The sequence below is a fragment of the Anabrus simplex genome, chromosome 1 (assembly GCF_040414725.1).
Source record: "Anabrus simplex isolate iqAnaSimp1 chromosome 1, ASM4041472v1, whole genome shotgun sequence".
Taxonomy (NCBI): Eukaryota; Metazoa; Arthropoda; class Insecta; order Orthoptera; family Tettigoniidae; genus Anabrus; species Anabrus simplex.
Genome location: NC_090265.1, coordinates 1547722293 through 1547734297, shown reverse-complemented (window position 1 = coordinate 1547734297; position 12005 = coordinate 1547722293). Strand labels below are relative to the sequence as shown.

The 12005-nt window shown below is 36.9% G+C and overlaps 1 protein-coding gene across 2 annotated transcripts in view; it reads right to left on the bottom strand.

Annotated features, from left to right (window-relative positions):
- PpV (Protein phosphatase V) overlaps positions 1 to 10698 on the bottom strand; it is a 60073-nt gene extending 49375 nt beyond the window's left edge. For both annotated transcript variants that reach the window (XM_067138082.2, XM_067138083.2), the window contains exons 1-5: positions 10564 to 10698; positions 10303 to 10398; positions 9988 to 10195; positions 9815 to 9894; positions 9606 to 9711 (exon numbers count right to left, since the gene is read on the bottom strand). In XM_067138082.2, coding sequence (XP_066994183.1) covers positions 9606 to 9711; positions 9815 to 9894; positions 9988 to 10195; positions 10303 to 10398; positions 10564 to 10677 — 604 coding nt within the window. In that variant the 5' untranslated portion in view covers positions 10678 to 10698. The remainder of the gene's footprint in view (positions 1 to 9605; positions 9712 to 9814; positions 9895 to 9987; positions 10196 to 10302; positions 10399 to 10563) is intronic.
- Between the last annotated feature and the right edge of the window lie 1307 nt (positions 10699 to 12005).

Below are 12005 nucleotides of genomic sequence, written 5' to 3'. Positions count from 1 at the left end.
TTCGTATTACAGTCTTAAACAGTCTACTAGCAGGAGTTCGAATATTCACAGAACTCATTAAATCAAAACCTACGGATAGGAGTGTGAGATTCTATATCAAGTATAGGAAGTATGTTACGCGAGAACGGTCGCGGGTGTTCAACGTAAATTTACCAAGTGAACGGTCAATTACTGATACTTGGTCAGCCTCGCGGATGTGAGACGGAATTTCGAGTGTGTGTCGGGCCGACTCATTTCCGATTCCATCGGACCCTGAGACCTACGTCGAGATAATATGCCGATTCCGGTGTTATGAGTGGCAGAGCAGAGTCCACGCACCGAGGATTAACTAATGAATTAAACGGTTTGAAGAGTTCCAGTGGAATAAATGGACTTCAAAAAGAAAAGGAAGGAATAATTTAGCACTTGCAGAGATTGGATGTATTTGCCCAACTGCAAGGAGCCATGGGATTTGTTTTGGGAGGACATGGTGTTCCCATAAATTAACGACAGTACGAAAATAAGGTTGCGGGTTCGAATACCGTTATTTTATCCCAGCCGATGTGAATTCGGAGCTTGATGGTTCATATTGGGAGTTAACATGTGTGACAAAATTCTAAAGAGTGAAACATAAAATATAAATTTTAGAAATAATAATATTCTAAGTAAATCATGTCTTAATTGATTAAGTGCTAAAGTAGACCATAATTGTAAAGGGTTATGCATTAAATATAATAATAGTTAACTGCTGTGTAACAAATGAAATTGATTTCTAATAAAATAATTTGAAGAATAAGAATAATTTATTATATTATTTCTGAGAATAATAATAATAATGGTGGGAATTGAAATTAAAATATAAAATTTTCAAACTAATAATAATAATAATAATAGGCCTAATAATAATAATAATAATAATAATAATAATAATAATAATAATCATCATCATCATCATCTGTTTACCCTCCAGGTTCGGTTTTTTCCCCCGGACTTAGCGAGGGATCCCACCTCTACCGCCTCAAGGGCAGTGTCCTGGAGCTTCAGACTCTTGGTCGGGGATACAACTGGGGAGTATGACCAGTACCTCGCCCAGGCGGCCTCACCTGCTATGCTGAGCAGGGGCCTTGCGGAGGGATGGGAAGATTGGAAAGGATAGGCAGGGAAGAGGGAAGGAAGCAGCCGTGGCCTTAAGTTAGGTACCATCCCGGCATTCGCCTGGAGGAGAAGTGGGAAACCACGGAAAACCACTTCCAGGATGGCTGAGGTGGGAATCGAACCCACCTCTATTCAGTTGACCTCCCGAGGCTGAGTGGACCCCGTTCCAGCCCTCGTACCACTTTTCAAATTTCGTGGCAGAGCCGGGAATCGAACCCGGGCCTCCGGGGGTGGCAGCTAATCACGCTAACCACTACACCACAGAGGCGGACAATAATAATAATAATAATAATAATAATAATAATAATAAAAATAATAATTTGAGGAAGGATAAGAAGAATAGTTTAATATATTATTTCGGATGATAATAATAATAATGGTGAAAATTTGAAATTGAAATATTAAATCAATGATGATTACGTGTTACGATAATCATGATCTCCACTGATAATAATAATAATAATAATAAAAATCAAAATTTAATTTTTTTTTAAATTTCGGTTGATGATTGATACTAGGGAAGTCAGCTGGCGAAATAACGTAAAAATGTCAAGTTGTTGTAAATAATAAGTTGATATTTGTAATGTGATGGCAAATCCCTACATCTGGAACATTAGGTTAGAGTCACTTTGTCATTTCCTTCAGTTAACGATTAGCATATCTTGGTTAGGAACCCAGGGAGAGTTTGTACGGCCCAGGTTTGTTTCATCTCAATCAAAGTGGAGGCGATGACATGATTCATGTGATCGCGCCCACTTGGCCAACAGGTAATTGGTCCATGACCATCAATATTCATTGTGTTCACGAGGGTCGAATTGAAACCCTCAGAAAATAACGGTTCCACCACCCAAGTGGATGGGTGGTCAAAAGAGTAAAGTATTATGTAAAATTTTCAGGAATGATTTGCCAAGTTACCGGCAAATTAAGGATCAACGAATTTTGTTGTGTATAAAATTTTTCAACTTAAATAAAATGCTCCTTTAGCATTTGCAAGGAAACAGTTCCCAGGTTCTTGTTCTTGTAGCATAGTAAACCCTTGGTGACCGTTTAAATATCTGTCCCCAGTCCTAGGACGGAGCCTTCATATATTTTCCCTTTGATCTAATTTAATTTTGTGTTTTTTTTAAGATGAGCCGTAAAGTTAATGATTAGAGTGTCCCGTTCAACCCTATAGTACTGATTGGATGGCGCCCATACATGTATCTGGAGATCTTATATCTTCATAATTTTTTTAATTGTTTATTAATTGCGATAGATTCGGACCGTAACAGACCCGGAGATAAATGCTGGTTGGGACTCAGGCTTTGAGCGGGTACAATACATATTATTCGATTGTGTACTATACTGCACGTGCTCAAAAACAGGAATTCTCTACATCTCAAAATTTCGATAACTCAAAAAAAGAATTTAGCTCCCGAGGTGATTTGAGATAGAGGTTCGAGTGTATATACTTCGCTCTGGTATTTATTCAAAGCCAGTATAATATTTGTGTTGTAGTGTTGAATTCATAGATATTTGGTCACAAGTATGCTGCACAATGATTCTCATCAAAATCATTATGGAGAATGTTGTGGAGAAAATAAGGAGGAATTAAATTTTGATTAGGAGTATATGCAAATATCAGTTTATCACCATCGGCTGGTAAAGTTTCCGTTGAACTCTCGCACAAGATTAGTTAGAGATCTAGCATGGTGCAGATCGGACATGACAGCTGACCCAAGTCAGCCAATAGCAACACAGAAAATGACAGCAAATCTGAGATTTACAGTGCCTGTGTTGTTATTCTACTATACAGGACATCCTTGAAAAAGGTTCCAATTATTACAGAGTAGGCAGTATGGAACAAACTAAGGAAAAATGGTAATATAAACATTGGTCACAAACCAAATATCTTCGGAGTTATTGTCTGCTACCAATGCTATCAATGATCACAATATTCCAATAATTTATGGACAGTCATAAGCAACAAAAGATGGAAATATGTTCCTACCTAAACATTGATCATAAACTTACTAGTGTGTTGTGTTATGGTCTTATGTAGGAGAGGCTTATCTCGCACTCGAAGAATTTTGTCTGGAACAAATGCAAAACCATTGTATGTAGACAACTGATGCAGTACATCATGTGTGAGCATTTGTACTGTATCAAGCATGGACGAAACACATTAGTCAACGTACAGTATTCCACTGCATACTACAGAGCATACTGCTCTCGCAGTCAGGTAAGTTAGTTTCATCAGGTGTACGGTAGTGCTCAAATGGCGTATCTTTCACTGTGACACTGTAATACTATAATTTGTTGCATACGACCCTTGGTAAATTATTGGAACATCATAAACATTGATGATAGTGGTAGCGGATCATAACTCTGAAGATATTGGATTTGTGACCAATGTTCATAGGACCTTTTTTCCTTTGTTGTGTGCTGCCTCTTCTGTAAATATTGGACCCTTATCCAAGGACATTATATATAAAAAAGAACACATATATAGGCAGATCAATGGGTCCCTGGCAAGCATAAAAGAAGGATTTCTCTTCTACACTACTTCAGGTATCAATTCATGTCATTTTTATATACTTTTGCACCTGCTTTAAACGCAAAGGCTCTACAGTAGTACCTATCACCCCATCAGCCTGTGATGCTTAGATTCTAGAGAGTGATAGATTTTTGGCCTACTTACCATATAAATGCCTAAAAAAGAAGGAATAACGGGTTAGGCTTGCTTTAAGTGTGTGTTAATTTATCAGTAAAGCATAAATTTTTCACATTAACAATCAACACAACAAAAAATATTTTGAAGCGATTTTGAGGAATCTTAACCCTTAGCACTCACATGGCGAGCCATGCCCGACGAGAATATCTTGCATAGATCCTATGTCGGGCAAAACTCTGTTGTCGGGTTACGCACACATGAATTACAGGTATAGTAAGCTACTGCCATCTTTCAATGACAATTTGAAGCCATGTATAGCTATAACCTCTTTGAAATCAGGCTTTACAGGCATTCTTTCAAGACTGTGCGAGTTTGTAAACAGACGTTTAGCAACAAGGTGTCGTTCGAGCAGCATGAGAAGGAAATAGTGATGGTGATTTCAGCGATAGTGAGAGTGATTTTCAATTATGTGGTGAGGAAGATACTGCAGAACTAGACTGTGTTGGTGAGTTAAGTGATGAAGATCCTGATAATGAGAAAAGTATGCTAAATGGCAATACTGGAGGGAATACCGTGACATGAACTTCAAAAGAATCCATTCACAGGTATGCCAGGTTATAAGCCACCACAAGGGACTAATAATCCTAAGAGCGAACTTGACCTTCTCCAATTACACTAGCCAACATGATTTTGCGGTAACATAGAAAATATGTAATTCTTATGGAAATCGCTGCCCTGATTCCGAAAATGATGCTTTTTTTTCCTATCAAGTCTAGTTTTGACGCAATTCGGTGTTTTAGTATCTGCATGAATTCGTAAGATGTAATGTTGAGAAATGTTCTCGCGCAACTTTTTTTAGAATACAATTGTGCGATTCGAATTGTTATTGTTTGCATTTTATTATAGGTTTATTGCTGTCTAAATTTTCATTTTGTAGTTGGGGATTTCCTGGTAAATTCATAACAAACTCCCCCAGATACGCAATAGACCGCGAGGTATATAGGATTGAAGATAAGACAGTTGAGAGTTTGTCTTTCATCTTAGACCACTTGAATAAACAGACGTGTTTAAATCCCCAGCCCTTATGCAATGTTTATGATGGACTGATAAAGCAGTTTCCTTTCAAAGATAACAGTTCGAAAGTATTATACTCAAGAAGATGAACTTTTATTTTGTACGGATGTTTCAAATCTTCTACGTCGATTGGGAGAGAAAGAGTATGATCCTAGTAACTGGCGTGTTTTTATTGACTCTTCCAAAATAAGTTTAAAGGCTGGTTTGCTTCATAATACAAATGTTCTGGCATCCGTCCACTTGCACACTCCACAAAAATGTCTGAAACATACAAGACCTTAAAGTTGGTGCTTGAAAAAATTAAATATCATGAGCATGGGTGGCAAATTTGTGGTGATTTGAAGATCATTGGATTGTTGCTGGGACAACAAAAAGGCTATACAAAATTTCCTTGTTTCCTATGCGAATGGGATAGCAGGGCACGGGATAAACATTGGGATACAGTGAATTGAACAGAAAGGAAACAACTACAACCAGAATCCAAAAATGTCTTGAATGTAAGTCTTATTGACCGTGAAAAAATTCTACTTCCACCCTTGCGCATCAAATTTGGATTGATGAAACTGTATGTCAAGGCATTAGATAAAAGTAGCCTGTGCTTCCAATATTTATCCACTAAATTTCCCTCATTATTAGATGCAAAAATCACAGAAGGCGTATTTGATGGACCACAGATTCGTAAACAGATGAAGGATAAATTTTTCACAGACACGATGACCAAAATTGAGAAAGAGGCATGGAACGCATTCAAAGATGTAGTGACTAAATTCCTTGGCAACATTAAGGACCCTCAATACAAAGAAATTGTAAGCAAAATATTGGTAAAGTTTAAGGAACTCGGTTGTAATATGAGCCTTAAGCTTCATTTCTTAGCTTCGCATCTGGATTATTTCCCTCTAAATTTAGGAGCTGTCAGTGAAGAACAAGGTGAAAGGTTTCACCAGGATCTCAAAGATGCAAAACGACGCTATCAGGGACGTTGGGATGTGAATATGATGGCTGATTACCGTTGGTCGATTGCACGAGACGACCCTTCTAGAGATCATTCAAGAACTTCAAAAACCCGGAAATTCCACGGAAAACGGGAAAAGACGGAGGTATGAATCTAACCTGCACATAATGTAAGTAACAAAACTATGTAATTTTTATTCAAGGTACGGTTATATTAATTTAAAAGCAACTGTACAGTCGAAACTAAATAGGCGCTTTATGCTTCAGTTTCACGAATTTCAATATACATTAAAAATATAATACATACTATCTACTTGCTTACAAAGCAGCATTTATGTGTATTCAATGCATGCAAAATATGATTACGTTTTGCAAGCTGAAATTTACATTAATACATCAAATTTAATCGATACTAAGTATCAACAATTTTACGTAAGAACAAAATAATATTTTGTAAAATTGCCACCAAACCAGATGTGATTCGCCAAAACTAATTTTTTTCTCGAATTCTGCGTTAAGAAATTCATAAAACCCACCTAGTTTCGTTTTTACCACACAAAAATGTTTTATTTTGCAGGCTAGTGTTATTCATGACTGATGAGTTATTGTCGGAAATTGTGTGCGAGCCAAACCGGTATGCCAGTGTAAACATTCAAAGGGTTACACCCCCTGAGGCGCGAGTCTATTTTGGAGGTCATGGATAGATGTTACTCTTCCTGAATTCAAAGCATTTTTACACGTAATCCTAAATATGGCAATCAACAGTAAGCCTGAATTACAAAACTATTTTTCAGAAGATTGGTTAGATAAGTGTCCATTTTATAAAAATGCGTTCCCCCCCCCCCCCCCCCCCCCCAGAAGAGGTATATGCAAATATTCTAGATGTTACATGTTTGTCTTCCACCTGTAGGGCAATGATAGGGAGATAAAAATGCTGAACACTGCACGTGAATACTGTATCATACTTATACTTATTTAATGTTTGCTTTATCTGATTTATATAAATATGCTGTCCATGTGTTTGTGCTGTCTCTTATCCCTCTGCAAGCAGATTCTTAACTCACATGTGCCTGCTGTCGGCATTTGTCGACGTTAATATCTGAATATTGCCGATCTTATATCGGTAAACTGGAAGAATATTTTTGAGGTGCATTGTTTACAGTTCATTCTTTCATACTTACTGCACAGCACGGAAACAAGAAACACTTTGTTTCGCACCTTATCGCATGGCTGCGTATGAAATATCACTCCATATACACTCAAGAGGATGATGCTTCCATTGTGATGAGTAATATTTTCTTATAATATTGTGAAAGTTGAAGGTAAGATCAGACTTTTGTGTTAAAAGTAATAATGAAACATGCCTTTAACAGATTTTGAATTCATTTATGACTGATTTAAAGTTGCTTTTGTCTAGCAGAGCACTAAAGTTCCATGTCAACATATGTTGACGGTGGGCACGAATGGGATTGCCTCAGTACTGATATAGAATTTTCATTTATTCTTCTCAGATTGACCGTCGAGCAGATCGTAAGCATCCTGGAGGAATCACAAGACATCCTAGATGCTACTATGTACATAGAACCATCTGAAAATGCTTTCCATAGCGACGGGGATAGCGATGATGATGAGTCATGTGAGATTTAAACAGACTCTCTGGTGATCAACTCCGGGCTGGTGCTGAACTAGTGTGTACAGAAATAAGTGAACTTTACTGTTTGACCCCAAAGGGCAAAGAGGCTTCACACGGTACAACGTCAGGGCATATATCCGATCTTGTGCCACTACGCATCCTAATGCAGGAAGGCCGAGTACGAAAGTATCTTCACGCGTGTTGCCAGAAACTAGTTTCGATGGGGTATCCCACTACCTCGAAACAAGAGAGAAGCAAGTGCGGTGCGCTTAGTGTGGTAAAGCGCTGCCAGGAAAGAATGTAACGTTGGCTGCTGCATCCTTTGCTTCGAGGCATTTCACTCACGCTAAACCAAACTGGATAACGAAAAGCAGAGTGTAACCTCAAAACACAGGCTAAAATGTTCTGAAATTCTACTCGTAGTTTTCCGTTTTTTGCTATTTTCAGTGATCATACTTGCTCAAAATTTTTGCTGCAAATTTTGTATTGTGTACTACAAACATACGAATATTGTCCTTTTGTTTTGAAACAGTGTGCATTCTAAATTGAGACAAAACTGTTCCTGATTTATGTTTTGAGTCATATTTTGTAATATTTTGTGCTTATTCAACACTTGTGTGATTAATATTTACTAAGTGATTAATTATTACATTCATATGAGCTTAAAATGTGAAGAAAAGTTCCTTTGTTGAGCAGGTCCATGCTCACTGTCGACATGTGTCGACACGGTAAATCTCGGCGAAAATGTTAATAAAACCTAAAATCATCATAATCCTTTCATTTAGGTTACAAACAACTGTACTTGCAAAATATATCGCAATATTCCACAGAAAAATAATTTGGGCAGATATGGGTTAAATGGAGCTGGAGAGCCAGGAGTGCTCAGAAAAAAAGGAGGGCTAAAAGTTAATGAATCATATAATTTTGGTTAAGAAAATAGCGATATTTTAATACAAAGAAATCAAATGAAAGAGATAAGGTCTATTTAAAGCAAAAGTAACATTTTCTGACAGTGCAAAACTCAAAATCGCAGAAAAATAGTTCCAGTGGCTAACTGGTTGGTAGAAACAAAAGACCAACCAGGTAAAATCCCAAATTGCATTTTTTTAAATACTGTATTTTTATTGTGGTGGTGTTTTAGAAGTAGAAGGCTCTAATTATTCATATTATTTGCCAATTTATAAAATAACTGAAGTGTACGATAACTGCAATTGCTTTTGGACATGTTAGCAAACTATTTATTAAGATTACTGAAGGGTTTAGTGACTCCTAGAAAAAATGAAATGACATTCCTTTTGTAAAATGTTGGTGCTTTGGTTGTAAACTTGAAAAGTGTGCATGTTCCCAAATGATGCCACCAAGTTATTGGGATTTCTAAATGATTTTACACATACTCACATAATGAAAATGGGATTGGAACACACTGAACACTAGACTAAACTGAACCTACGCTGATAAAGCTCTCAGCAGACTGCATAGGAAGTGAACTTGTGGTACAGAGAACCTCATTACAACAAAATGCTTGGAGGGAGACAAACTCGGAGCACTGGCGACCGTGCGAGTGGCAATCCCCTGCATAGATAAAAGAATGTCCCTGTATAATTTGATTGTCAATGATGGGGACATGCCTATTAAAAGAGAGCTCCACTGTATCGTGCAATACTATCTTTCAGAAAGAAGAGTGATGGATATGATCGTGTAATCGTAATTAACAAATAATTATCAATAACTTGATGTTATTTATATATCTACCTACCACAGTAAAACTTTTTATCAATAATTTTAAAAAATTATTAAAGCAAAATTTAAGTGATTTCGCGAAATTACGCGAGAACGTAGCTACTTACTTTTCACAAAATCCTACATAAATTACTGCAAAAAAAAATCATACCTCTATGTAACTTGTAAGTAGATTACTTTCTGGTCAGCATCAGATTATTAGGGTACATACATGCAGAGCAAAGCACGGCAGAAGAGGATAGGAAAGAGAAAGACACCAATAGTGCACTCGCTGCCACAAGGTGAGAGAGGCACAAGCACAACAAAAGTAACCATGTAGCCCCATTGAGTCCCCACTAATAGATAGCTTTACCAATAACCATCTTCAAACAATTTAGTTTCTTTCACCTCAAATTTCAAAGACGTTAAGAATATATCAACCTTTGTGAGGAATTTCCTGGTTCCGCTCTATACTCCGAATCTGGTCGAGTGTTCGGATGTCGGGCGAGAGTCCACCATGGACACACAAAACTTGTTCATCTATTAACTGAAGTACAAGACATTTATAATTAATTACATGTAAACAGTTGAGCAAAAAAACATGAACAAATTTCAATAAAGAAATGAGTATCAAAACTATATAATCATACCGCAGCGACAGTTAGTAAATCAAACACCTGACAGCAATACCTCCAGGCATTTGCGTTTCCATATTTGTTTTGACATTCATCTGGAATAAAAACATCAAATAAGTAACAAAATTTAAATAATAATGTAAATCACAACTATAGTATGAACACCAAACGACTTTTACATGACTTACCGTAAAATCCGTAAACTTGCGTAATTTGCCTAGATTCATGGTTTCCTCTCAGCAATGTAATACGATCTGACCATTTTGCCTTCAGAGTAAGTAACCTCGTAAAGGTCTCCAAACTATAATAGCCCCGATCTACGAAATCACCCATGAATATATAATTTGTGTCCGGTACAGGGCCACCATTGCGAAATAATTCTTCTAGATCGTAAAACTAAAAGAAGGAAACAACTGTTGTAAATATCACACATACCAACAACTCAATTTACTTTCGCGTGCTTAACAGTTCCGTAGTATTTTTAAGGTTATGTACGATTTTACCTGCCCATGTATATCGCCACAAACTGTAACTGGAGTAGATACTGGTTGAATATTGGACTCCTCCAAAAGAAGATCACATACCATATCACAGAGTTTCTGAGTTAGAGAATAAAGTATTGCAATAAATTAGCAGAGTATAACGATCACACAACTGAACATCAATTAATTATGTTTCACCTGAAAGTAATTTTTTTTAAATAACACAAGAATGCAAGCGGATTTCCACACATTGGTAAGAAATATACAAAATTATATTTATACCTTTAAGTCATTTTCTGGAAGGTATTTACATTCTCTAGCAATGTCAATCCACTTGTCAACGTCCGACATTTTGAAAATGTGAACAGATTTGCAGCATACAACGCCTCCATACATACAATTAAGAAACTATCAACATTTGGCGCTCGAAAGGAATGGGCAGAAAAACAAGAGACATGTACAGCCGTAATCCGCAACAATCGTATTGCCAACTTGACTACGGATATTGTTGTCAATTCCCAATGGATGAACGACCGAAGAGTTAAAAGGCATCACTGTTTAAAAAAAAAAAAAAAAAAAAAAAAAAAAAAAAAAAGAATGTTTGAAGATGATAGCATTCGTCAGTATTCGAAGTTTACTACGTTGGACGTAGTAACAACAGCGGAACGGTATCGTACAAGTTTCCAACATGAAAATGGTTTCGCTTTTTTGTGTCCTTTAAAACTTATACTGAAGGGCTTCAAATCCGATAATAAGTTGATAAGAGGCCCAATTAATTTATCTGCAGTTTACCTTGATAGCGTGTCCTGAAAAATAACTTTCTGGCAATAAGTAGAAGGATTTTACATCCCACTAACTACTTTTACGGTTTTCGAAGACGCCAAGTTGCCGGAATTTTGTTCTACAGGATTTCTTTAATATGCCAGTAAATCTGCCAATACGAGACTGGCGTATCTGTGCAGCTCAAATACCACCGGACTGAGCCATTATCTCAACCTGCCAAGCTGGGCTCAGAAGGCCAGCGCTCTACCTTCCGAGCTACTCAGCGCGGCAAAATAACTGTAATAATTCACATGAAGTTCAATATCCAATCGTTTCGGACACAGGATGATTTGTCAAAAGGCGGAGCCAAAATTCCGATTGAAAATTAATTGTCCACAAGGGCTAAAGCAAAAATTATTATTATTATTATTATTATTATTATTATTATTATTATTATTATTATTATTATTATTATTATTATTATTATTATTATTATTATTATTATTATTATTATTATTATTATTATTATTATTATTATTATTATTGCATTTCATTTTAGCAGATCTACCTATAAATTTAAGAACAATAACGGTAAACCTGCAGTGTCTTTCTACAAGGATGTAGAAATAAATGAGAGCGAAATACCAGCACTCTTATCTGTATAGTGTAGTCAGAAGTACGAGACGATGAGAAACGCATGTGTTAATCAATTCGGAAACTTCCGGAGAACGTCGAGTCTTTGCATTATCTCTCCTTCGTTGGCAGTGGCGATCTGACGGACCGAAGGTTATATAACACACCTATACCGCTCGGTCCTTGCCAGGCGCTCTGTACTTTTCAAGTATCAGCCAGGCACTTGTACTTATTAGTACATCTTCGAAGGAGCATTGTCTGGGCTGTAGCATTTTTCAGTGCTCGCTCTTTCTTCTGTTTCAGGATCTCTTACAGGAGGACCAGGATGG